The 27,811-nt window shown below is 37.5% G+C and overlaps 1 protein-coding gene across 1 annotated transcript in view; it reads left to right on the forward strand.

The window, feature by feature from the left end:
- The window catches only part of DOCK3 (dedicator of cytokinesis 3), a 212,502-nt gene that overhangs the window by 18,564 nt on the left and 166,127 nt on the right, over positions 1-27,811 (forward strand). The window contains exons 3-6 of the mRNA XM_086470656.1: positions 1,086-1,169; positions 11,451-11,491; positions 13,741-13,796; positions 17,698-17,794. Of these exons, the coding sequence (XP_086326782.1) occupies positions 1,086-1,169; positions 11,451-11,491; positions 13,741-13,796; positions 17,698-17,794 (278 nt within the window). The remainder of the gene's footprint in view (positions 1-1,085; positions 1,170-11,450; positions 11,492-13,740; positions 13,797-17,697; positions 17,795-27,811) is intronic.

Here is a 27,811-nt window from a genome sequence, read left to right on the forward strand (position 1 = left end):
CTCTGTCACATGAGCATGTCTCAACCATAGCTTGAGTGTTTGCATTTATAGGGGAGTGTTCTCTCAAATTGGAAAAAAGGACGATGCCCACTGGAGGTCACTATTTCAACTCACGCAGTTCCACTGGTAGTGCTCCAGTGTGTGTAGGTGACGTACAAGGCGTACACTGTGGCTGAGCGTGTAGTTACTTAGAATAAGGTGCTTGAATCATTAAATTAAATCTGTGCCTGAGTGAGTTTTTAAATGCCGATGAATGGGCATTATGGGACTAGGGGGGGCAGACTTTATTTGCAATTCACCCTTTGTTTTGATATGTCGTGTTTCGGCTAACTACCCATGTCCATATCCCTATTGCATTTTGATAAATGTGGTTATAGAATATATCATTATGCACTATGATTATTTTTTTTAATTTATTTTTAAAATTGAGTTTGTTTAGTAATTTTGTGATTGTATTCATATTTTTCTGAAATGTTAAGATGGCTTCTTATTTTCGCTGGTTAATGAAACTAAAGATAGGTAGAAAAATATTTAAGATACATGTCATGTTAGTTAGTGCTTCTGAAAAGTACAGATTCTTATGTGTTCTTTTATATATCTACTTAAACATAATAGCATATGCGAATACAGGATTTTTGCAGTGTATTAGTTGCACAGACGGTACTTGAAATAGTTTCAACTTGGAGGAAAGTAATTCCTGCAGTTGACTTCCTATTATGATCTTTGCAGTTAGGGCTGCCTGTTCCATCGGTGAGTTGTGTAGTAGAGTAAGAGTTGTGAGACAAGGAAGTCTGTATGCAGTATGACTCAGGGGTTGGTGATTAAAGTGATTACAAGCCTTATTTAATTAAAAAATCTCTTAAAAAGCACAGCTTTTACGTTGCTGCTGAGCTTAATTTCTGATAAGGGCCAAAATACGCTACCTGATGAGGAAAAGTTGGCTGACAGGTTTTCTGGGCAGCTATGTAATAGCTATTTTTGTGTAAGGAGTGAGCTGAAGTGCTATGCTTAAAAAAAAAAAAAAAAAAATTTCACACAAAGATTCAACCCTCATATGTGTCTTTCTGTTTTTCCCCACCCTCTAGTGATATGCAGCTTCCGAGGAGCTGTACCGCAAGGGTTGGTCCTGGAACTAGGTGAAACTGTCCAGATCCTAGAGAAATGTGAAGGTAAGTGTGATGGCCAAGAAGGAAGCTCATTTTCTGTGTAAGAATACACAAATATCTTAATCTGACAGATTTTAATAAGTTGTTTGGAAATTGTGATGCATCAAATCAAAGTACTTGAATAAAACCTAATCTGACCCACTTTCCATAGGAAAGGCTGAGTGCTGTTGGCACTAATCCAGTCTGATAGGGGGTCAGTGTGTTTTAAGTTAACCATCTGTCCAGAAAATCTTGAACCCTGACCTGATTGTTGTATTATAATTGGGTCTTACAGTGAATTTTTATCGTGTAAAGTATATGATCAGTATTCTTTCTTTTTTCTTGTACTATATTTTCTTAGTGTTGCTGTTATGTATTTCAATTAAGAATATCAGTGTTTAGTATTTAGAAACATCTGAACACATGAAAAATATTTCTTGTGAAACAGATTAGCAAATCCTTTGGAGCAATACTGGAAAAAAATGTAATGACTATGGGTTTAAGGGGGATTGCTTTGCATTTTTCTTCATGTGTGTTTTTGTGCCTAAAGGAAAATGCCATTGTAAATGCTATAGCTGTAGTTCCTTCTTATGTGGCTGGAGATGTCTGTGTGTGAATAAATTGAATGTCCTAATCCTCTGCTTTATTCACATGAACAGTGCGATTGAAGTTGTATTTAAAAGGAGAATTATTTTTGTCCTGATATTCAAGCAAGTGGTGTAAAACATGTCTATTGAGAAGTAGGTTGACAAGATACAGCGTGAGAACATGTTTCAGTATAGTTTGAGGTGGAATACTGTAACCTTAATCCTGAAGTGTTAAAACAAATTCAAAACCCAGATCCACAGATTTGAATTCCAAATTAACATTCTGCAAAGCTGTAGGTTTGTTTTTGTGTTTGTTCAGTTTACAGTGATTTTTTTCATCTCCAGTGTTAATATTGTTACACAAACCTTCCACATGCTTGTCAGAAGACTGCTTTTCTTCTCCCGTGCCTAGAACTGTCTTTTACTGTTGAAGCTTTTTCTCATACTCAGGTGTTTTGTTGTTTACCTACTGACTTAACTCTATATGAACAAGTGGCCTCATATATGCTATTTTTTCTAGGAAAGTAGCTTCTTCTCCTACATCTGTAAAAATATTCTGTTGAATAAGAGCTTTGCAGTGGAGTGGTAATGTTTAACCCAGGAAGAAGCATGCTGTAAACAATCCATGTAGTGTTATACCTGCAAATGACCCTGTTTTTTAAAAAATAAATCCCACATGTGGTATAATAAGCTAAGCTTTACTCAAGCACTGAGTGTCGATTGTAGTCATTCCACCAGGTCTTGTGAATTAGTACCTGGTGCAAGCTCGGGAAAAACTTACTACTTTGCATAGAATAGTATAACTCAAAGGGGAGACAGTGTATATTGCTGAAAGCAGTCATGATATTTTCAAACCATTTCTGATAATCAAGGAAACTTTCTGGGAAATAAAGGTGTGATCTTAAAGGAGTAGGTTGCTTACAGAAAAGCAAAAGGATAATCCAATGTCTCTTTACAGTGTTAAAATAATTAGGCTCTTTGTATTTCCTTTGCCAGTAGTTTTCAGGATGATTCCTCAAAGATAATTCATGCCAGTCTTCAAATTGCTGGGAAAGAAGCCCTCAGACAAAGTGTTTTTGTGGGTGGAAGGAGATTTTGTACGGAGGATTTTTTGGTTTTGTTTTATGAGCTCTCTGTCCTGTCATTTTGGTTGATGTGCCTTTACTATGGACTTTACATGTGTAAAATGGTACATTAATTTTGATGATAATGTCTGGAACTCCACAATATGAAACTCCTCTAAATATTCAGATGGTCTGTGCTGCAGCTCTCGCATGTGTGAAATATGCAAAAAAGCACACTAAATGTGCAAAGTAGGTTCTTAAAAGAAAAAAACATAGTAGTTGTTTAAGCATTCTTGTCTAAGCAGTTGTTTGATGCGGTACTTGGTTTGCCTTGCAAATTTAAAATGAAACGTACCTGATCTTCTACTTGTACATTATTTGCTGGGGATTCTTCTGTCCAGACAAACTGGATAAATTAATGTTAACTTATTCAAATAAGGGTGAATGCTGTGGGAGTTGGCAGAAGATCCATTGCTGTTTCAACTTCACTTAGAATAGTTTGTACGTAACTCTCTATAGTAGGGACTTTGCTGTCTAGGTTAAAAGGATTCACATGCACACAAACCTTCTAATGATGTGAAGAATGATTTTGGAGACTCACTGAAGAATTCAAGGCTGACAAAGATTCAAATACTAGCTATACTTCTGAATGTGCTCATTTTTAATCATAATGACTTACTCAATATCTGTAGTGTTACTACAAAAGGGCAAGGGCTCTTTTGTGGTGACTGGTGTAAAAAACAGTTGCTACATTTAGAGCAATTGAATGAAAGAGTAGGGGACTTTCTATGTCAAATTCTTGGGTACCTCTGCAGCTAAGTTTTATATATATTTGCAGAGTAAAGGAACAAATATATGTGCATACACACGCATGTGTATATATACATGTATTTGGTTAAGGCTAATAGCCATGAATACCAATTGAGAACACACTTTTACAAAAATTTTTTTATTGTGGTTGTCTATCCATTTTTTTTTTTAAATAAAATGCAATGGAATACAGTTGTCTGTTAGCATGGATCTTGTTCACATGCTTGAAATTGGAACTTTTGAATTTCAGTCAATTTTTGTGTGTGCCACTCTTGTGTGCTTTCATATCAGGCCACAAATGTCTAAATTTCTGTTTTCTAACCCTGTCTCCCTCCCAATAATTCAATATGACAGGGTTCAAACTCCTGGACTTAGTGTCTACCTTTCCTCTGAAGCTACCAAAAGCTCCGTCCATGTTTTCATCAAACGTTATGCTATCTCTAAAGCATGTGATGTTACCAGGGTGGTTTTATAGTTACTGTAACTGTAGTTATAGTTGTACATTGAAGGACTCTGGGATCCTCAACTGGTCTCACTCAAAGGTAACAAATATTCCTGAAGATATCAGTTGTACGTATGCTTGTGTTTCATAACTTTCCCCTCACCGGTTCCTTCCACTTATGATCTTGCCACTGACAGAGAGTTGAAACAGTAAGTGTCCTCTTTACAGGCTGTGCACTGAGGAGGTGAAAGGGTATGGCAATAGTATGCCACCTGTACATGCTGAAAGACAAGAGTTTTCTTTTGTCAAGTGACAAAGCATGACCATACTCATTGTTTGAAATACACGTGTGGACTGTGTGTTCTAAGGAACACCCTATTTTTCAAGTCATATGGCTGTTGCCCTGCCACTGGCAGTAGCTGCGAGTAACTAGTGGCATTCAGAGTAAATCTAAAATGTATGTTTTGTTGATTTTATTTTTATCGCTAGGGAGAAGTTTTCTTGAGATTTTTCTTTAGATTAGTTTTCTTTAGATTAAAACTTCAGTGACTTTTTTAGCTTGGGTCTCCAATATATTCACTGAAAAAAAGAAACACTAGCTGATGCCTGAAGTGCCCATTAAAAGAATATTATCTTACCCATGCAAATTCTAGTATCCACACAAGTATTTATTTACATGGTTTTAATGCTTTTGTATGTTAATAATAGTGTTCTTAAGCCATGTATGTAGTATATTTAAAGTTTCCCTCTATTATTCCAGCAGTGACAGCATGATCAAATGAAGGCTTTCCAGTATTTGGGACACTTAAGCAGCAGATATAGCTTGCAATTAGGGTTTTTTTTTAAATTCTTGAAGAATTCAGTGAGCTTGAGAAATGATATCTTTGCCATGCTTCCAAGTAGTACCATACAGATGAGTGAGGAAGCACACTTCAGACTGGCAATGCTGTGGGAGCAATGCAGGTTTCCTCCCAGCTGGAGTCAGGAGCTGTCCTGTGGCTGACTGGGCCAGATTGAGTCACTCCCAGTAATATGGATTTGCCCTGAGGAAGATGTCTCTAGTGAGACATCCCTTTTCCTCTTTGCCTTTTGTGGAGTGTGCCAGTGGAACTGAAGTCTCTTGGACCCACACAGCTGCTGCGGAAGATCTTGCCTGGCTATTCAAACTAGTCTTTTGGAGCACAGGAATGGCTTCTTGATGGCCCTCTATTTGGCTAAGGCCAAGATAAAACACATTCTATCTCTCCTGCTTTTGTTGTGGCATCTCTGATTGCGCTATTAGCATACTCCCGTGGTTCTGCTGTCATGGGGCTGCTCCCTGACGTGGTGTTGGCAGGCTGGGTTGGGTATTCATCTGCTGCTGGTCCTGTCCTGGCACTGCTCAGAACATCAAGCTCAGAACAGAGGGTCTTGGCATTGAGTGGTTTCAGCATCAAGAAGCTTTTGCTAAACACTGTTACCATCCCTCTTCTGGGCCACTTTGAGTACCTTTAGCTCTGCACAGCAGCTTATGTGCTGCTTGAAAGGTAAAAGCAATTGTTTATTGGCTAGTATATGCAAAAGATAGCTTTCTTCCAGGTTTGAGGGTTACTCACATTACTGCAAAGTATACTTATTTCTGTAGGACAGGGGAGGTTTGAGTTCTTGTACTGGATTCTAGTAGTAGTGGTCTCTTTAAGAACCAAGTTTAGCTTTAGGACATACCATAAATACTTACCTAAGTTATTTTCAGAATTCTGTTTGTCAGGAAATTATATGTGGAATTTGTTTTTTCCTAGAGTAGCCAATGCTACTTTATTCAACCTGGATATTTGAGCTTTATTTTTCTGAAAAATAGATCAATACCTTTCAATTAGGACCCTTTTGTTTTTCTGCTAATGAGTGCTCAAAGGGGATGAGATTTTTCCATGTGACAGACCTCTTGTTGATGAAGTGGAAATCTGAAAATAGTTACAAGGTAGCTTTTAGAATATCCTGTTTTGTTCAAGGCATTTTCAAGTAAAGATCAAAAAACAGTAGTAGCTCTTCTGATGACTCAGATTAGAGATTGAGATGTGCAGGCCTGCCCCAGAGCTCCTTTTGCAATTTAACTAGGATTTCACTATTACTGAGACTTCTGAGTGTGATACATCCTTGGAAAGACTATTTTTCAGTCTTTGTCTGAGAGTATGAAGGTTTCTGTAACATGGCTTCAAGTTTCCCACACTGTGAATTTCCATATTGTGCACATAGCTGTAGGTGAAAGATATGTTGTTTAACTGAGCATAGTTTTCATCTGTGATGTTTCTATATATATTCATAATCCGTTTTTCTGCCCTGCCTCTTCAGAGGCCTGGTTGAATTCTAGGGTTCAGAAGAGCTAAGCAGGAAGCTGAAAAAGCCCTAGAAACAAAGGGAAGGACAGGGACACGTTCTTGTGTATGCTGCTAAGTAATTTAGCTTTTGTTACTGGCCTGCAAGTACCCTGCAGTGTGAATATATGTATGGACAATACATTTTGAAGAAAAGGCTATGAGCAAGTGGTGGTCTTAATGTGCAGGGGGAACAGGCGTAATGGGGTACTTTTCCTTTTATTTTTCTCCAGTTTTATTATCATGGAAGTAATTCTTCTTGCAGCTCTTTGAGGGATTATTTGCTGTGTAGGGTGTACAGAGGGCAGAGCTGTCAATCGGCCTACTCTTCACTATTCTTGGCTTGTATCAAATATGGTTAGATAGTATTGAAAAAATAAGCTGTAAAGGATTGTGATTTTTTGCTGGGTTCTACGTTTCACCTTAGAAACATAATGTTTAGACTCTATGGTAGGTTTAGCTGGAATGGATCACTGTGCAGTGTGGCTGTATTGCTTCAGGTAGCATGCTTAGTTTAACTACTGCACTGTGCAGTAGAGTCCATGTAACAGCAAGGTTGGAGTAGGACTTTAAGATATAGTGACTTGTCCAGAACACACTGGAATGCATAGGATTCGTTCAGTTTTCTTCTACAGTACTTGGATTAAACGCTTGTCTTCTGGATACCAAGAATGTAAAGCAGGAGGTGTTCAAAACTGGTTGGATTAGGAATGTGTATGTAATTCGTGCACTGACAGTTTCTGTTTTACTGAGGCATTATGTCTATCATGCTATCGGTTTCTTTAAAACAAACAAAAAGCTTTTCACCTCCATGCATTAAAATTTATCAAGTATGTGGCTTTGTCAGGATGGTTACTCAGAAATACACATCAACACAATATTAAGATGCAGTTCAAATGGCTGCATTCATCCCCAGCTTCTCGCAACCGTTCAGACATAACAGTGCTTTCTTCAGTTGTTAATTGTGCTATGGTGTAAGCAAGTAGGCTCATCCTGTGCCTATCTTCTTGTGTGATCAAAAAAAAGAAAAAAGAAAAGAAAAAAAGTTTGTTTGTAGTGTCATCTGTATCATTGAAGATATTTTCGCCTGTTCTAGGATGTCTTCATCATTTTATCTACTTTATTTTGACGCTGATATAATACTTGGAATTCATGGGACTTGTTTGGGATATATTTAGTGTTCTCCTAACCCTGAATAGGATGTTGCTTAGAATGGTGCTTCTAATAGACTAATATTATACAGTATATATAATACAGTTCTTATAGTGAATAATGTTATATGGCATGGAAAATCCCTTTGGCTGGTTCAGGTCAGCTCTCCCAGCTATGGCCCCTCCCAACTTCTTGCCTAGCCCTAGGCTGCTCGCTGCAGGTGGCACACATTGGGAAAAAGAGGTGGCCTTGATGCTGTACCAACACTGTTCAGCAATAGCCAAAATGTTGGTCTCTTACCAGTAGTGTTTTAGCCAGAAATCAAAAACACAGGACCAGACAGGCTTCTGTGGAGAAAGTTAACTCCATCCCAGCCAGACTCAGTATGGTGATTCATTTTTTGAAGAACAGGGTTATTCGTCTTCCTTTCCCTAGGTCATCGACTACATCAAGCAGTTTGAGAATATCCTTATCTGTCAGAAAAGGAAGTGGGGGAGTCATTGTGTTCATGAGTCACAGTCTTTCCTGCAGAGATTTGCAGTGTTCCAGCTGTGCTTTTATGCTGTCCTCAAATTCTTATATAGTTATTGATAATTACTAGACAGTTGATTTGTTCAATCTGTGAACTCTCGATTGTTGTTTCACATTAACTTATTCATGAAATTCTTGTCACTTCATAGCCATGTCTTTCTGCTTCTTAATTTTAAATCCCGTCTTTCTCACCATTTCCTTGAAGTCAGTACCCTTTAAAGGCTGTGTATTACTAGAAAAGGAATGGCATCATTCCAAAGTATTAACCATGAATTATTTGTAGTAAAGTAACACCTAAAAACATTAGTCAATATTGAGGTCTAACAATGTAGTGAATGTTGTGATCACAATTAGCTGAAGCACCTGCCTGGATTTGGTTACTATTATGGTTAAATCCTCCAAAATAAATGTTGTCTAAAATATATGATTAGATCAATATTAATCTGTGTAAGACTAATTCCAGAATGAAGGTTTAGTTCATTTTAGTGAATAATGTAATGCAGATACAGTTTTCTAAATGTGCTTTTTAAAAAGTGTTGTACCTTTTCTCATGGCTTTTACTTTGAGATACAGAATGAGTTTTTGGTGGTATTCATTGTAAGCAAGTAAGGAATTACATTTTACAACTTAGTGCTTTCAGGTTCTGGTGAGCTCTTCTTTCTACTGTATCTTGCTTGCGTAGAGTTGGAGGAAAGAGGAAAAAGAAAGGAAAGCTAAGATCTGGAGAGCACAATCTACGAGATTAAAGAGAAATATACCCCTTTTCAAATGTATTAAAGTACCTACAAAAGGGAAGTAAACAAAATGTTTTCCATATCCAAAAGAAAAAAGCCTAGATTCAAATAGCAGCAAAGTTCAGGTTATAAAGTGCATGTATGTTGTCTGAGCCACTGAAATAAGTCATCCAGTGAGGATTTGCCATCTCCATTTAACGTAAATATTCTAGATTTTCAGTACTCTACCAAAATGTTACTGTTAAATGCACTTTTCTTGGCAAATGTTGATTCTTGGAAGAAATTTCCTCTAAAAAGATGCCTCTTCAACACCACCACTTTCAAACTGGTTTGTGCGGGGTAGCAGAAATATACTCTGTTTCCTTGGAATACTGTGCAGAAATACTTAGAAATTTGCGGAAGTTGTGTGGATCATTTTCCACAGGCAAGGAGTTCTGTGTTATTCAGTCCTGATAATAAATTATTGGACACTGTTAAACACAGGCTAAACATCTGCAAGGAGATGTTTAGAGACATCGCTTGGATGAGCTAGATGATTTCTCAGGGGTCCTTCCATCCCTGTTTTTCACAACTCTGTAAACACATACGTTTTAAGCTTTGAAGATTTGTTTTGCTATTAAGAACAGGAAACTCGGAAATAAGGTAGTTTTTTTGGAAATGTGTTTCATTCCCTACCCTGCACATCTAAATCATTACTAGACACTTACTTTATCAGGTTTTGTTCTAACTTTTACAGTTCTGTTCACAAACTTAGATAAAACCACTTTTTTCCATATTTACCAAGAAGTTTGCCATTCTGTTTGCCTTAAAGCTTAAAAAGCATGTTTATTTCTAAGGTACACAATATGAATGTGAAAGTTAGCAGCATACTGTATTTAATATGGTGACAATGAATCACAGGACAAATGCTGCTTTTTTTCCTGTGACCTTAAAAATATGTAGCATCTGTTACTCAAAAGCAGGTGTTGCAGGCACAGTTGAGTGGAGTTTTAAAAATTTCTCATTTTAAGGACCTGTTCATGTTGTTTGTGCATATAGGTTTCTATAGATAGCATTGCCTTGAAGTTAGATAATCTTAAGAAATAAAATGAAAATATAATTTTATATTTTAATATAAGCAATAATTTAGTGGGGAAATAAATCTTTGTGTTATGTCCTATCTTCATGAGAAATTTGTGTAATAAGGAAGATGGATTTTAATTTTTTCTATACTAAGATTTGCAAATGTCTTGAATTCATCAATTATTTTCTTTTATATTGACTCAGATTTCCCTTAAAAAATCAAGGCTATCAGGCCACCTTTAAAACAAAATCAAGGCCCTTTTCCCCACTTCTGAGCCTCATGTCATCATTCAGCCTTATATGAAGTCCTTTTTCTGAGAGAGACAAAATACCAGTTTTTCTAGGGCTCTTAAATGCCGCAGATACTAAATGATACCTGTCCTCTCTAGAGAAGAATAAAAAAAAAAAAGGAACTTGCTGGAAAAGTTAGAGCAATTCTTAAAGAAAATGGATTTAGATTATGTGAAATTCATGGGTTTTGGCAAGTTTGTGTTGTTCATGTCTGAATACTGGGCTGCAGTAGATGAAAGAGCAATATGCAGGTGGTCGAACTTGCTGCTTGTGTAGTAGCTGGGCCTGCACAACTTTGCCCACAAACTTCTGATGGCTAGGGGTGGCCAGGCCTCTTCCACAGAACTTGCACCCCATGCTCACTCTTCATTGCTCATGCTCCTGTGGGGTGCCCCAGGCTCAGATCTTAATGGTTACCTTTATGTTCTGGGGCTGAAGTATTAGGTCCAGGTATGAAGAGAGCAGCAGAGTTTTAACAAAGTTCAAGGTAGTTTTGTGTGTCTTATGGAGTGGAAGAGCAGTTCATCTACCATGGCGACTGAAGTGTGCTCCTTTTCCATTGTTAAACTGGATGGTCTTTTCAGCACTTTTTTCCTGATCAGTCTTGCATGGAGTTGACATTACCTTCACCTGTGTGAAATAGGAGTAATTGGGTGGTTCTGTTTAACTTGTACCTTTTGCAGGCTTTGGCTTTTACTGTTTTATTGTTCTGTCTGGGGCTGCTAACTGATGGGGGATACAAGAGTAATAATTGTGTTTGTGAAATTAGATCCTGAAGTCTGTTCTATGGTCTCACAGACATAGATAAGACCAGACACATGCAAAGGATTTATTTTTGTTTAAACAATATTAGAAATGTATGATAATGGCTTTTCCTGTCTTTTAAAAGGACAGGGTTTTGAAGTCTGGAGATTTTAAGATAAACACTAAGAAAAGGTTCATCATGTACCAGCATGTAAGAAAAGTGTTTGTCTGCAGATTCTTGCATGAGCACTGAAAGCATCTTTGCCACAGTGGCTAATGATTGTGAGTACAGCAACTAGGTATACTGAGCTGCTTTTATTCCTGGTGGGAATAAACAGGAGCATTCCACGTTCTTAAATGCTTTTCATCATTGCAGATGAAATAATAATAATACAAAAACCCTGTAAAAAATTTGACCTACGTGAGGCACAGGTGATTTTTGAGATGTTCTCGGTAACTGCGTAGTTTTCAGTCACTTTTCTTCTTGTAAAGTAAGCAATACCACAAATTAATATACTGTGTTTTATCTGGTTTTAGGCTGGTACAGAGGTGTTTCTGTTAAGAAGCCCAATGTAAAGGTAAGTGTTAATATGTTTTTTAAGCTAGTAGGAGATTATATCTATTTTGCTGTTGCAACCCAGAAAACTTTTTGTTTTTCTTGCCGTTAGGGTTTTACTTCTCTAACTTTTTTTTTTTTTCTGTGGGACAATTGGATTTATTTTCTAAATGGAGAGAACAATACTCATTAGTCACCCAAAGGATCAGAAACCTTCCTGACATGTAACATGTAATCTTTCCAGCATTTACAAATCTCATCAGATTTGATCATCTCTGCCCTACTCTCCTAAGAAAAGTATAGATGGGTGATCTTGCACTCCTTAATTCAGGATTTTTAAAGAACACGTATAATAATTTGCATTATTAATCTAAGACAACTTTGAAAAAAGTCTGATGAAAAAGGATATTGCAAGTTTGTTCTTTTTTTCAGATTTTTGCAGTTTAACCACTGCATTTGGTTATTTTCCAATCATATCCCTGTTTTGCTCTGAGAGAGTTTTTTTTGACTGTTCTGATAGGAATTTTTTTGTGAGTGCATGTGTATTTTTGTAAATGTATCCAAACAGTTGTTTCTATGTAAGCATCATTTCATTGTCTTTTGGTTTAAATGTAGCTTGTATTTAAAAAGAAGACAGTACTAGATTCCTCACGTTTACTTGTATTATGGAATATAATATTACTTGTAGTGTGTTTTCATGACTATAAAACTCTTCTAATGGAAAAGCCTACATTCATTGTGTGTGTTGGTACATCTGCTTGTGTGTATGTTCAGTTTTGATAGGAGAGTCCTTCAGACCTTCCTTGGTTTCTTAAGTAACCAGCACAGGATCACAGGAATAAACAGCGTTAACTGCAAGTGAACCAAACAAGAAACTGAAGTAACATTTCTTCCTTTTCCAGATTTTTGTGTGGCTGAAAGTATGCACGTTTACCTTTTCTTCCTGATGAAGACATTTCTGTTAGATTCATCTTTTTTCTTTCTGCAATTTCAATCCCCCGAAAATTTGTCTTCCTGAATTGTACTGTTTTAAAGCTCTAAAAATTTGAAGCCTACGTGGTTACTGACATTATTGTCAAAGGCCTTCAGCTGGTTTTTAACCTGAAGATTACCAGTGCTGATCCTGTATTCCCAGCTGAAGTGCGGGCTCACTGTTCTTACCCACCAACAGAGTTTGCTGTGAGGATTCAGGGCCATGTGTTTTACAGAGATAATGGAATGTTATGAAAATTTTGGTTTAAATTACACCTTTTCCACATGTCTCATCACACAAGAGCACAGCGGGACAGGCAAGGTTAGAATCCCACCATCATAGGATCAGGAAAAGGCAAATAACGGGAGCTATCCCAAGTAGGTTTAAACATCTTTTTGTTGGAAAGAGGGAGGAAAACGGAGCTCCAGGGTATGTGAGTAATACAATGCTTCTTCCCTTTAGTGAAAGACTGGTAGAGGGGCTAGACACAAATTTTGATGGTAGGTGTTTTGTTTTGTTGTTTTTTTTTTTTTAAACGTATCTCTTTGTCGTCTAATGTAACGTAGCATACCGATAGAGAGGCCTGGTCTGGAAGCATACTGATGCTGTCATGCAGACTGCACGATAGCACTTTGCTGGCTGTCCCAGCCAGCTTACATCTCTCCAGTAAATATTCTCAGTAGTTACATCTGTTACTCATTCCTTTCTCCTAGCTACAAGCTGTTCTCTGAGCTCTTCCTGATTGTTGCACCTTTCGCCTGCTTGCTCATCACCTGTTAGTGGGTTATTGGACTCACACAGTCTTTGCAGTAGGAAGACAATTGGCTAAATATGAATGTTTTCTTTTAAATCAATCTTGTCCCTTCCAAGGTAGCTGTGTAGGATTAGAGTGAAACATTTTCATTTGGTCCTCGTTGACTTACCCATGATTTGTATAGCAGAGCATATTTCCCGTACAACAGTGTTTCTGAACACTTAAGAAGCTTTTGGGAATGAAAAGTACTCGTCTTGAATCTTTGTATGATATTTTTGTTGAATAGACTTGCAAAACTTCTTTATTAAGAAATTGATTTTTCAAGATGGAGGCTTTGTTCAGTGTACTGTCCTGTTCTAAGACAGATTAAAATGATCAATTGTGACTAGTCTGAATGTTGACTTTTGACTGTGGCAGCTTCTTTGACACAGTGTTAGTTGGGTTTTTTTAATAGGTATATTGGCAATTATTTCTTGTGGCCTAGGATATAAATGCTAAAAACTGCAAATGTATTTTTCTAACTTAGACTTTTTTTGTCTTGCAGGGAATTTTTCCTGCAAACTATATTCACTTGAAAAAGGCAATTGTCAGTAACAGAGGGTGAGTATTTTCCCTTCTTTCTAAGAAGCTGCAATGCTTCTCATCTAAAAGGGAATCTAATAAATAGTTACTAAAATTTATAGAGTGGTTTTAGTTCGTTATATCTTTTGGTGTGTGTTAGGGTTTGAAAATTAAATGTAGTACTGCAGAGCTTTGGGGTTTTTTTACTATTACTATAGGAAGAATAGTTCTCTTGGTTACTCCTGTTCACATTGCCTCATAAAATTTTAGCTTCAAAGGTATCATCTGTAACACAGGCATTTTAGAGGACTGTATTTATATTTTTCATTTCTGCTTGTTTGCTCACTGGCAAAATTCTCTATGTTCGCGTTTGTTATGGAGGCACCAGCATGTAGGCAGCCCATCTTGTGTATCAACTGATTTTCACTGAGACATAGCTGACAAGATAGCTATGTTACTTTGAAACTTTTCAAAAGGATTCAACCTTCCACACGTCAAGCACACTCTGAAAATATTTTACCTTAATTGTCTATATATATAGCTCACATGTTGCTAGAGGGAGGTTTAATTTAGTTAATGGGAATAGCAATACTGATGGCAACGTAATGTCAGAGGTACTTCACTGTGTGCAGGCTCTATAAGCTGCAAAGTTTCCTGTGAGATTGACTGAGACTCCCAAAATCAGTATCTTGTGTCTTCACTGCTGCTCCTATATGCATATTCTAGATTAAGACCGCTGTGGGGACATTTATTGGTGCAGCATTTCAGACAATGACCCAAGGCAACAAATTAAATGTGGAAGATGAAATGTATTAAATGGCATTTAGTGAACTACCTGTAGAAAAATATGTGACTTCTGATTGTCTTGAATCGTATGTTTATCCTCAAAGGGACTGAGTGATTGTATGGGCAACTGTAATTCTGATACTTCATAACTTTGGAGTGTAATAGAATTATAATATATATTACATAGAATAACTGTTCCTAATGTGTACTCTCCTTGAGGGAAGACCAGTTTCCTGTAATCTGTAGTTAATTAGTACTTGATGTTAGTTCAGAATTTGTAAAGGGCAACCAGATCAGGATATTTACATACTTACCAGGAAAGCTCATGTACTTTTTTAAAATAAGTATCAAAAACTGGTATCCAGCTGATACAAAGAATGTAATACAGTTCTGAGACAGAGATCAGGTACTTCATGTTTTGGTAAAAGAAATTTTGCACCTATTTTTTCAATAATATATTCAAAGTACCAATATTGTGAAATAATACTTGCGAAATAATAGAGCATAGTACATAATGTTCTTACATTTGCGTCATAGGCCCAATGTAATGTCATTAATATGTGGGTATAATGGAGGAAGTGCAGGGTTATAGGAATGCAAAGCAGTGAATTCTCATGGTTAAATGTAGTCCTGATGTGCATCATCTTTAAACCCAGCCATACTGTTGAAGGCTGATCTTCCAGAATGTTTTTATTTTTCACTGATGCCTAGAGTATGTAGATCTAGTTATAAAAATAACCTTTAGAAGAGCATCTTTCTTTGGTTTTGATTTTTCCCCCCCCCTATATTAGCTAAAGTGTATTGTGCAATTCCTTTCATCCTTTAGTTTTCTGTGTTGTTTTTTTTTTTAAATGGATGTTGAATTACTTTGAATGCCTTTTCTGTAATGGCATTTTACAGAGATCTGAAAAGAACTGAATTTTCAGCTAGAAGTGTTTGTGGCATCATTTTTAATGTTGCTAGTGTCAAGCAAACTTTTGATGATATATATACTAAATGCAGAATTTTTGTTTAACCATTGAAATGGTCTTTGAATATGAGCTAATGAATAGGTGTTGGGTTTTTTGTCATATTCTTAGTGTCATCCTTCACATCACAGCATAGTCTGTGGAGTTTCCTTAAAGCATGAATTGAGATTTCCTAGTCTTACCGTAGACAAATTTGAAAAAAAAACAAAACCAAACCAAGAAAACCCAATCAAACAATAACATTGCAGGAGTAGAATACAGCACAATCTCTGATGCCAAGTGTCAGTGTTTCAGTTTCTCACGACAAATGTAGGAATATTAGGGTCATTGGCATAATAATAGAAAAAAATTGTGATCCATCTTGGTCTTCTGGTAGGTATGTACGTGAATTGGTGCTTTCCAGTCCCAGCTTTAGTGGGTTAAGTGCATACCTATATCACTATGCCAGATTTTTAAGATAGTGTTTCTAATATATTATTTCTAATAAGAATGTTCAAAAGGGGAGTATTGCCATGCAATGCGTGGCTCTTTTTTTAATCATTAACTGTGGTGTCTTTTCTTTAAAAAACAAAACACAACTCCAAACCTAACAGCCAAAACGCCAAAAACTTTCAGAATTAATTCCATCTCGTTGTTTGTGTCTTTACTTGTTAGCACTCATTTAACTCCGCACAAAGACAGAAGAAATAGCCTAAACGGGTTATGGAATCAGGAGTTTGTAGCTTCTCTTCAGGAGAATTTCAAAATAGCTGTATGCACAATTGAAGAGGAGGGAGTCTGTGTCCTTCATGGTTGTTGGATGTGCTGGAGAGGCTGTCTGTCACTTGACACTGCTTGTCCCAAACCATGTTTAAGCTAGTGTTTTCTAGTACTGCTATTAAACTAGCTATGGAAAATTGTTCTAACATGGTGTGTTTCAGAAACATGTTGTGTTTGGTTTTTGGTTTTTATTCTCTTTTAAAAATCACCGCAGGAGCAGCAGTTTGCAATAGATCTTATTTTTGCAGTATCTGACTCTTGTTTCAGTAATAGCATTCAACATAAAGGGCAAGTCGAGGCACTAATGCCTGAGATAATATAATGGTATTACAATACATACCTTAGTTGTCACATTCTTGCATTTCAGTGTGATGAAAGAGCGCACTATGCTTGGCTGACATGAACCTGTTGGAGTGAGCCCAGAGGATGGCCACAAAAATGATGAGGGGGTTGGAGCACCTCTCCTATGAGGACAGGCTGAGAGAGTTGGGGTTGTTCAGCCTGGAGAAGAGAACGCTCCGGGAAGGCCTTATAATGGCCTTCCAGTACTTACAGGAGGCCTAAAAAAAAGATGGGGGCAGTCTTTTTAGCAGGGCCTGTTGTGATAGGACAAAGAGTAATGATTTTAAACTAAAAGATGATGGATTTAGACTAGATATAGGAAGACATTTTTTTTATAATGAGGGTGGTGAAACACTGGCACAGGCTGCTCAGAGAGGTGGTAGATGCCCCATTCCTGGAAACATTCAAGGTTGTCAGGTTGGATGGGGCTCTGAGCAACCTGATGTAGCTAAAGATGTCCCTGCTCACTGCAGGGGGCTTGGACTAGATGGCCTCTAAAAGGCCCATTTCAACCCAAACAATTCTATGATTCTCCTTTAACGAGTATGGAGGATCTTGACCAAAAACGGACAAGTCCTATTCTTTTGATTAGAGGATAGCTTACTCAGGTTTCATGTGCAATATTGAAAAAGTCTTCTGGATAGGAAAGGTTAATATGTGGTAGATCTTTTGGGTATTTCATGATATTGGCTAACATGTTGAAGGGAAAAAAGTGTTGAACTGGCTTAGAGACAAGGGACACAAACTGTGAAGGACCCCACTTTACAGGCAAGTTAATTTATCATGCTATAATCATGAAAAGTGTTTTCATTGACCTCGATGACAAAATTATATATTTTGACCAGGTAACGAGGAAATGCTTTGCATAAGCTGATTCTTGTGGAATGTAACGGAGGAACAGTTGATGTGACTCCAGAGTTACTTCAGTGTTACAACAGACAAAATGTTCCTCTTAAGATACTTTATGTTGAACAAATTCAAACAAATTCAAGTTCAAGCATTTTACAAATTACTATGCAGACACTTATTTATTTTTCTGCCTTTTCCAGGGTACCTTTTCTAATTTTTCCCCTCTTCTTGTATAGGCAATATGAAACAGTTGTTCCACTTGAAGATTCTGTTGTGACTGAAGTCACAGCAACACTGCAGGAATGGGCTGTGCTCTGGAAACAGCTGTATGTGGTAAGAGCAGTACTCTTCTCATTTTACTTTACTTCTCAAATATCTTGGGAGATATGTTGATTGCATTTCAGTCAATTAGGAAAAAAATCATAATCAATATAAGAATTGTTAGATTAGTTTTATGTAGTGGGGAGTTTGCTAACTGCAGAATCATGGATCATGTGAGGTTCACATGGCTATGTTGGAATTTTCAGCAGTTTTGAAATTCTGCCTTCAGATTTGAAAGCTTCATTGTTTAATAAACCCCAATTTTAAAGTGTTCTTAAATACAGAAGAAATAATATGTTTAGTAACAAAATGGAAGACTTCTGTAAGTCACATCTAAGACTTTAAAGAATTATTCATCACAGTGTTGTATTTGTTTTGGCGTCATGAGTTTGAAAGAGGAAGAACTCAGACGTCTTTTTGTACAATTGTTCCTTCATCTATTAAAAGTGAACCCTCAAGATAAGTGTATTGAGTTTTATACTCATCTATTTTATATACTTTTCAGTTGTTGCCACATAATGTCGCCTACTTCTGCTTTCATCTTTATTCTTTGCTTACTTTTTTTAATGGCCAAATCCCATGGAACAGCAAATAAAAAACCTTGAACATTTGAAAGTGTTTTTTCCTGGGTGTTTTTTTTCCCCCTTCGTTTTTTAGCTATTGATCTTAGTAATTACAAGCTATAAACTGTAGGATTAGCATCAAGAACTGTAGGTGGTACAAGCTTACTTTAGAGAAATACCTCTACATAGAGCTGCAGCAGCTTTGTTTTCTTACTTAAACATGAAGTGACAGTAGTTGAATATCTAGGAAATAAAGCCAGAAAAGATCCAATTAAATGAGTCTAGTGTACCTCTAGCATAACCAGCCATGTTCCGTACTCCCTTCAGAAAATAATCAAGTCTGTTATGAAAGTAGTTTTACTTTTGTTGCTCCTACTTCTTCTATGGGGATCATATGCCTCTGAAGAAATTTTCTTGGAAAGTAGTATCTGAGCTAATTGGGGTGGGGTGTGGCACATGGTACACTTTTATACCACTCTTACACCTAGTATTCCTTTTTCCATTTCAAATACTTACCTCTCTGTAAAAGATCACATAAATTTCTGTTTTATTCTTGTAAGATTCTGTCTCTCCCCAGTGTCAGATGAAGACAACAGTAATACTGACAATGGTATTGAATTGGAGAAAGGGGAATCATTGTACCTACAAATGAGTTACACTTCCTTTCTATTAATCTATTTATTTTTTATTGTTAAAACTAGTTCCTTGAGGGGAGGGTGAGAGTAGGCTCTAGCTATAAGCTTTCACTTAGTGATTTTCTTTCTGGGACTGCTTTTTATTCTAGCTCATTATACTTATTATAACATTGCACACAACATTCTTGTGTTCTTAAATAATGGGAAAGAATTTACTGTGTTCATAGAACTTTGGAAAGAGGCATCCGTTCCATGACAAGAAGAAATTGGCAGAGCTTCAGAGTAGGAAATGAATTGGTTTGTGGTGGGTTTTTTCCAGAAATTAGGAAAAAAAATCCCTATTTTCTAATATAGAAACAATCACAGAATTGTTTAGGTTGGAAAGGACCTCTTGAGATCATGCAGTTCAACTGCCTTCTCCAGTACGGTCAGCTAGACCAGGTTGTCCGGGACTGCATCCAGTCAGGTTTTGAGTTTCATGTGAAGAGAGACTCCACAACTTTCCTGGGCAAAGCTCTCAATGTTTGACTGCCTTTCTTATGTCCAAGACTACTGGTGTAGTACCAGAGCCTTTCTGATGTGAAAGAACAATCTACACTGTTGTTAGGTGGGTAACAGAAATTTGTCCTGTTTACAAACTGTAAATTTGAAGCCTGAGGGAAGTGTAGGAGGTGCACAAATGGATGTGGCAGAGCTGGGATTAGGATTTTATAATTGGTATTCAGGCTAGAAGCTATGCTGTAAGGTCGTATCTTAAAATATATTAAGAGACTAAATGGAAATACTTGGGTTTTGTTGGATCAATACTAGCAGAAATTTTTATTATTCCCAAGATGTAATAAGAATAATCTAAGAAATCATAATTAATGTTATTTATCATGGTCCTGTGCCTAGTCAGCTTGGTAGAAGAGTTTCTTACTGTAGTGACAGTTGAAATGCTAGTTGTTCCTGCAGATGCTTTCAGTAGGTCAGTACCTATAAATAGTAACAGTGAGCACTTCATTATTTAGTAGTGTTGCACTGTAAGATAATTGCCAAACAAAATGTACCGCATCTCTTAATATCTTGGAACAGGTTGAAATATTAATCTCATACTTTTTGGCAAACTTCTTCCTTGGATTATGTTTTGAAATACCAAATTTGTTTCAATTAGAAATTCCAAGAAATTGCTTTAGTAATATCACTGAGATATATTATAAGGTTTGTATTTGCCTTTCAGTTCAGTGATAGGAACTGGAATGTAATATCCAGGAAGCCTGGAGTGATTAAAACACTGCTTGAAGAGGGGTGCTGTGTTGTGCCAGGATAAAATGGCTCAGCGGACAAAAATTTGGAGGGAGAATGGTGAGAAATGGAAGGGCAAAGTGAAGCACAACTTTGAGACAGACAGTTGTAGAAAATTAGTCCACGTAAAATACTGGCAGTCTTCCTCAGTTCCTTCTGACTACAGAGTCCATGCTATTACTAGGAAGAAATGGTGCATGGGGAAGCTTGGATAGGTTTGCGTTACAAGAGTTGTGCAGTAATTTTAGTTTATATGTCTGAAATAGATGTTGGAAAGATTAGCCTGAGTTCACTATGCTACGCAGGGTTGTGATTCTTGTGATTTTTGCTATCAGGGTGAAAGCAAAGTGATAGTCTTAGTAGAACTAGAAGCTGAGACTGTGGAGAAAAAGGCATTTGTGTGCAATGAGTTCATAAAGCAAGGGCTGTGCCTCAAATGAATTTGAAATAGAAGGATGTATGGTGTGTTCTTTGCTTTACCGTAATATCATGTTATCCTCTGAATAGTTGGATTCTGATATTATAACACTTTAAATGCTAACAAAACAGTTAAGATTTATGAAAATGCAGGAGGTTTCTCTCAGATTGGAAAGGGATGCAAATCATACTGGTTTGGAAAGTATCAGAGTTTGTTATTTATATTGGCTAGTTTTTGTAGCAGTAATGGTAACCTAGTTAAAAATTCTATTCCTACCTAAAAAAATTACCTTTTTTGGTTATGGAGTAATCAGTAATAGAACCTAAATAGTTAGTATTTTTAAAGGACTAATAATACGACTTTTATGGTTCTGGGGACGGACTTTTTAGCAGGGCCTGTTGCTATAGGACAAGCAGTAATGATTTTAAACTAAGGTAGATTTAGACTAGATATAAGGAAGACGTTTTTTACTACGAGGGTGGTGAAACACTGGCACAGGCTGCCCAGAGAGGTGGTAGATGCCCCATCCCTGGAAACATTCAAGGCTGTCAGGTTGGATGGGGCTCTGAGCAACCTGATATAGCTAAAGATGCCCCTGCTCACTGCAGGGGGCTCTAAAGGCCAATTCCAACCCAAACTATTCTATGAAAAGACCACATTTTTCCCCTTATTTGAATACATAGTCCATGTGTAGGTAGATAGTGTCATGACACTGGAAAATAAAAAAGCAATTCTTTGCTTTCTGATCTGCCTGTATCCAAGCTTCTAAGATGAGTTGCAAAACAGTAAGATACAGTAACTACTTTCTGTCAAAAAAGGTCACTGTTCCATTTAACCTACTTGATTGGGATTTTCTTACTTTCACTGCCATTGTACGAAATCTTCGGGAGGGAGTTCACAGGAACTGAGTGTTTAAAATCTATACTATGTGAACACTGTATACTGAGTTGCTTATAATGTGAGTAGAGTTTCTGAAAACCACAGCTGACCAGATGTGTGTGTGTGTGTATGTACGTGTGAGTGTATGTATACATATACACACATGTACGTATATTGTCACTAAGTACATGGACCCGGTATCTTGTGTTACTGTTTTGCCTGTCTCAAATACTTTGTATTGTTCTTTAGATTAATTTAGACAAGGTACCTTTTTCGTTCTGTGGGGAGCCTAAGAAACTGTAAAGAAGGTTTTACTTATCCTTTCTCAGTATTTCAAAGGCTTATAAACAAAAGATGCCAGCGATTCCCTTCCCCAATATTGTACTTAATATGGAGTGGAAGGGGAAAGAAAAGTAAGATTGTTATTGGTACCACTATGGGAAGCTGATCTTGTTCTTGTGACTACTCCACTGGGACAAGGAAGAGAGAGTAGAAAAGCAAGAACAAGCCTTGGGGAGACCTGAAGGCACAGAGGTGGATAAAGATGCGAAACTGCATTTGTTATGGTGCAGTGTATGTGTGTGGCTCTCATGTAGTTGCCCAGACCAGTGTATGGCTTCCACTGAGACAGCAAAATAATGCCAGTAAGGTAGACAACTTTCTCTCTTACCCAGTATGTATTGGTAAGATTTGTTATATTTATACTACTTCTAAATAAAGGATCTGCAAGTTCTCTGTGAGCTTTCATTAATTAGGTCAAACAAGACTCCTGTGAGTTGTTAAGTCAGCTAAAGAGATCACTGAAACTCACAGTTGGAGCACAGTAGCTATTTTAACAGTAAAATAAATTCCTCAGAGTTTAAGATGTGATGTGAGGACTATTTCTGTTGAAATAGCAGATGACCGTAGAGACACCAAACATAATTGTCCAATTTAGAATTTGGTCAGATCAATGAAGGTAATTTGCTACTTTTATGCAGAAGGGGAGCAGGAGGAAAGTGTGGAGTGACTTCTTGTTTAGTTTTAGGAGTAAGACCTAATGGTGTTGGGAATAGATGGAATTTTTGCTAGCTGAGTCTGAAACAAATTTCCTATTGGCTCCTTTTAAATTTTCCAAGGATACTGTCAAGGAAAAGAGAGGGGGTAAAAGGACTTGGTGCAGTTGAAGCGATCTGATCTGGATGGTTTGAGATGTCCCTAAAATTGAAGCATTAGTTCAAAACTCATCTTAAAAAAAAAAAATAAAAAAATAAAAGCCATTCACTTAATCACTAATGTAGTTTACTTTTGTAGTGGGGTCTTTAATGAGACATTTAGTGAGAGACCTTTTGCTTCTCATCTGATAAAACATGGAACTGCTGATGCATTTTCTAAAGTATGTAGACATGAAAAAAGTATGGTATGATCTAAACCAGACATGCTACATCTGAGGTCTACCTCAGAAGGTATCCTTTGAAAGAACAGAATTCCTTCCATTCGGGGCTGAGTGTATTTCATATGCACTTACAGTTCTGTGCAAGCAAAATCCTGGAAAGATGATGTATTTGAACTGAGACATATGTACAGAAACAGTATTGCACGTATATGTGGTCCTCTTCCCTTTTTCTGAGTCATTTTCAAGGTTACCTGCAAATAGGAGATTCCTTTAGGGTGATTTGTTCAGGCATAGTGAAAGAGACATCTAAAAAGAACCTTAAGAGCTTGTCTGGCCCCAGTTGATAGTAACAGAGAGACTCAAAGTTACCACTTCATTATCCATAGTCCTGTGTTCTCATGTTTGACAGTATTATGGATATTTTTATATCTTTCTGTTTGGAGTGAAATATGGATCTTCATGGAGTGGCCAGGAATTCATATCTGAGTTTGAGGCAGCTGGTAGTCTTGTTAAGGTCTGCACAGAATATAAGGGAAACTAACAGTAAATAGCTCAACTTTCAGTAGCATCTAGTTCTTCAGCTTCTCAAAGGGAACAGTGCACTAGGAGAATGTCTGATTGCTTAGCAACCTGATCAGAGGCTTTTAGCATATTTGTCATTTGATTACTAGAAAATATTTGAATGTTTTTCTTGATTGGGTTGTGAAGGGTATGCGCAGAATTATTTGGAGAATGCAGAATGATGAACACTTCAGTGTTGTATGTGTAAGATGGATATTTTAATAATTTGGTGTGTTCAGTCATGGAAGGGGAAGCTGGAGGTAGATCACAGAATCATAGAACAGCCCAGATTGGAAGGGACCTGGAAAGATCGTCTGGTCCAGCCTTTTGTAGGAAAGGAAGCCTAGATGAGATTAGCACCCTGTCCAATCACATCTTGAAAACATCCAATGATGGGGACTCTACCACGTCCCTGGGGAGGTTGTTCCAGTGAATGATTGTTCTTACTGAAAAAAATTTCTTATGTGGAGATGAAACCCCTCCCGGTGTAACTTACATCCGTTGCCCCTTGTCTTCTCCATGTGGCTCCTTGTGAAGAGAGTGCCTCCATCCTCTTTGTAGCCATCCTTTAAGTACTGGAATACTGTGATCCGTGCCGCCTTCTTCAGGAAGAAAACACCAAACTCCTTTTATCTTTCCTTATAGGGCAGGTTCTCCAGCCTGTTGATCATCTTTGTGGCCCTCCTTTAGACCTGTTCCAGTCTGTCTGTGTGTTTCTTGAACTGTGGCGACCAGAATAAAGACCGCAATATAGAAGTGTCACAGTGTGATTTCTGTCTACTCATTATCTTAGGCAGTTAGAAGTTTTTGTACCTAAAACCATAGGCTTTTGTGCTGCTTAGATATGTTGTCTTTGGAAAGTTGAGTAAAAATCCTTCTCATGCTTTGCTAAATTGAGACTTGCGTTTACATAAATGTATTAGCTATGGTTTCATGGAGGTCTTTAGTGGATGCCATGGCCTCTGCATTTCTTCTTTGGTGTAACAGTCTTCCTGTAGAAGCTACAGTTAATATTTATTAGGTCACTGCCATAAAACGCAATCTATTTCAGAACGTCTCCCCGTTAACCTGAACTTCAGCAAGCTAATGCTAGGTGCTTCATATTTTAAGATTATAAAGGATTCCCAAAATTATTATTTTTCCCTTCCCTATTTTTAAGAGTGTCCTAGGTTACAGTGTAAGATGTGCCCACCCCCCCCCCAAGTATTCTATTACCATCTTCAGGAGCTGTTGAGACCAGGTGGGGCGGTGCTCCTTGCCTCCCCCCTCTGGACTATCTTCTGTTACTGGGCACAACAATGCCTTATCGCCTGACCCATCGATAACTCCCTCCTGGACTATCTCCTGTTAATGACCCATCAAGGAACCGCCTCACGACTCCCCATCCCATTGTGAGATGCTCCGCCCGGGGAGAAGGAGCCAAGCAGTCCATGCCAAATAAAACCTGAGATCTCGAACACCCTAGCAGCCTTCTTCCACTGGATTCCCAGAGGAGTTTTTTCCCCCACTGGAGTTCCAGAGGACAAGAGCTACCTACCTACCACTGGACCTTCGGAGGAAGACCAGACTCTTTTACCTGATCGCTGCTTCCACAGCACTACATCCATCGCTTCAGGAGGACTGCAGCCATCATCTTATCGGACTGCTACTGCCACCCTAACAGGGTGTCAGGTTGTATCTCTGACTCTGTCAGTGTAAACCAGTGGGTTGTTTTTTTTCCTGCCTTGTGTTGTATATATATATATTAAAGAACTGTTATTCCTATTCCCCATATCTTTGCCTGAAGGCCCGTTAATTTCAAAATTATAATAATTTGGAGGGAAGGGGGTTGCATTTTCCATTTCAAGGGAGTCTCCTGCCTTCCTCTGCAGACACCTGTCTTTCAAACCAAGACAAAGAGATTTAATGCAGTCCATCTCATAGTGATTTGTGGAATTCTGTGACCTTTAAGGAATTAGAAGTAGGCATAAGTTTTTAGGAGAGTAAAATAAGATTAGTTTGTAAGCAAGTCTTGTATTATTAAAATTTGAAAAATTACAATGGTTGGTTTGAAAGTTGCTTTCCTTTGAAGACTGCAGAACTTACAGCTGGCTTATTGGATTTAAAGAACAGTATAACAAGGAGCAATACATGCAGTGCATTTCACCTTTCATTTACTTCTACATATAGCTTTATGGTATCATTTAAGATTATTAGGATCAACTAGGCAGTTCTTAGGTGTTTTCAAACAAAGAAATAGAAGTTTGACTTTAAAATAAAAACTACAAAGTATTAATCAGACTATGTGGGAGGAATATATGTTTGGAGTTACGATGGAGATTTAATAGATTTTAAAAATAAAGATAGAATTAAATGTAAGTCACCTTCTGGTGTCCTTGGCAAATCATACTGTGACAAACGACGTGCAGGGTGTTTTTCTAGTTTCTTGCTTTGCAGGAGAATGTTACTTAGTCACTGATAAGGGAGGTCATAATATGCTCTTTTATTTTGGTAAATTGAAGAAAATAGCTGCCTTCCCAGTACTGAAATTCATAGAAAATTGGGGGTGGGGGTGGGGTGTGTGTTGGAGGGGTTTTTTTGAGATTAATTTTAAGTTTTTGAAGTATTAGCTAGGTTGTAGTTAACAAAGAGATCTTTCCTTTTAGAACAATATCCTACCACATGCTGAAAGCAGTGTTACAGTATACATGTAAAGTACGTGTGCAGTATTAGAACATGGGAATTTGATTTTATTGAATGCTGGTTTAAGTCTAGCTGTCAACAGCCAGCCAGCAAGGAAACAGAATAGAATTTACTCAAGGGAAACCAGTGGCTGGCCTGCAGATGCTTTCAAACTATTTATTTTGTACTGTAAACATACAGAACAGTTTAGCTACATTAGACCAGGGAACAAAAATCCATACAGGAGTTTGAGAGTTTCATCAGTAACTGGAGAAACTTGTTCCCAATATGATGTTATGACAGAATTGCATTTGAAATAGAGGCAAATGATAGTGTGGTTTAATTTTAGTCTTCCTAAGATGTGTTTTGAGGAAACATGGCAGTTTGTTTTGGTGGTTTTTTTTTTTTAAGAACAGAAGATCAGAGAAGGGTGCGGGGGAAAGGGGTAGGGGAGACTGGCAATGTGGCTTTTTGGAGTGAGTGAGCAAGCTTGTGTGCATGTATAGAGCTTAGAAGGAAAAAGACTGATCATCCCTAGTGGGTATTTATTGGAACTAAAAAGACAGTTTGGATTTCATTTTATAGAAGACACATATTTCTTTTAATAGAGAAGCAAAGAACATCTGTCCTTTCGGCAGCCTGCGTGGCACTGTTGTCCATGTGGTATCAAGAACTGTCCTTCAGTCTTAGCCCAATTTATGTTACTTTCTGTTGCTTCTATCCTTAAGACATATAGAGAAAAAGGTGACTAATGTATGATAATTATAATAATTAAGTGTTGTAATTTTAATATAACACATTTATGTATGTTTTCTAAGTGGGGTGTGTAACAAAGTTTTATGGGTGGGAAGGGTAGAAAATCAGGGTTATGAGAACTTGCGTATGCACAGGCATACTAAAAACCTTCTGGGGAGCAGCAGAGAACACTAGCTGCAGCAATGGACAGCCAGCACTTCAGGTGCCAAATTTGATTACTCTCTACATTGTTGGATTTCGCTGGAGAGGAGGTAATGGTTGATTAATGTGTCCTTCTAAGCAAACAGGAATAAAAATACATCTTAATTTAAAAAGTCAGTGCTAAGTCTGGCAAATGGATAGATACTTAATTTTACATAAGGTATTACGGTGAAATTAAAACATTTAACAGGATTATTAAAGACCTGTTGTTTCTTTCTTCAATTTCCAGCCACATGATTGTGGGTATACTGTAGAGATAATTGGTAAATAAAAACTCTTCTAAAAGTATGAGTAGGGTTGCAAAGGCAGGCATTCAAGAACCAGGGAGATGCTGGTGTTATCAGTTTAGTCTGTTTTTTCTGTAAGAGTTATGATAAGACCTTTAATTTTGTGGTCCTTAGCATATGGTATACGGTACTGAGGCTGTAAACCCCCTTACTTATATGTTGCAACTATTCTCCAGTGAATAGTGAGTGTGGCTTCCAGAAAGAGGGAGATCCACTCTTAAAACAAAGAAAATGCAGTGTTACATCAGAGAGGGTTGTGATCTTCATGTCGATGATATAGGAGATATCACAAGCTAGTCACACAAAATTAGTGGACACTTTTATACTTAAATCTCTCTGTAAAACCAAGATAATATTATTGCATGTATTTTCACAAAAATGTTGTAGGTTTGAAGCAGCTGGATGCTGA

The sequence above is a fragment of the Leptosomus discolor genome, chromosome 9 (genome assembly GCF_034619465.1).
Source record: "Leptosomus discolor isolate bLepDis1 chromosome 9, bLepDis1.hap2, whole genome shotgun sequence".
NCBI lineage: Eukaryota > Metazoa > Chordata > Aves > Leptosomiformes > Leptosomidae > Leptosomus > Leptosomus discolor.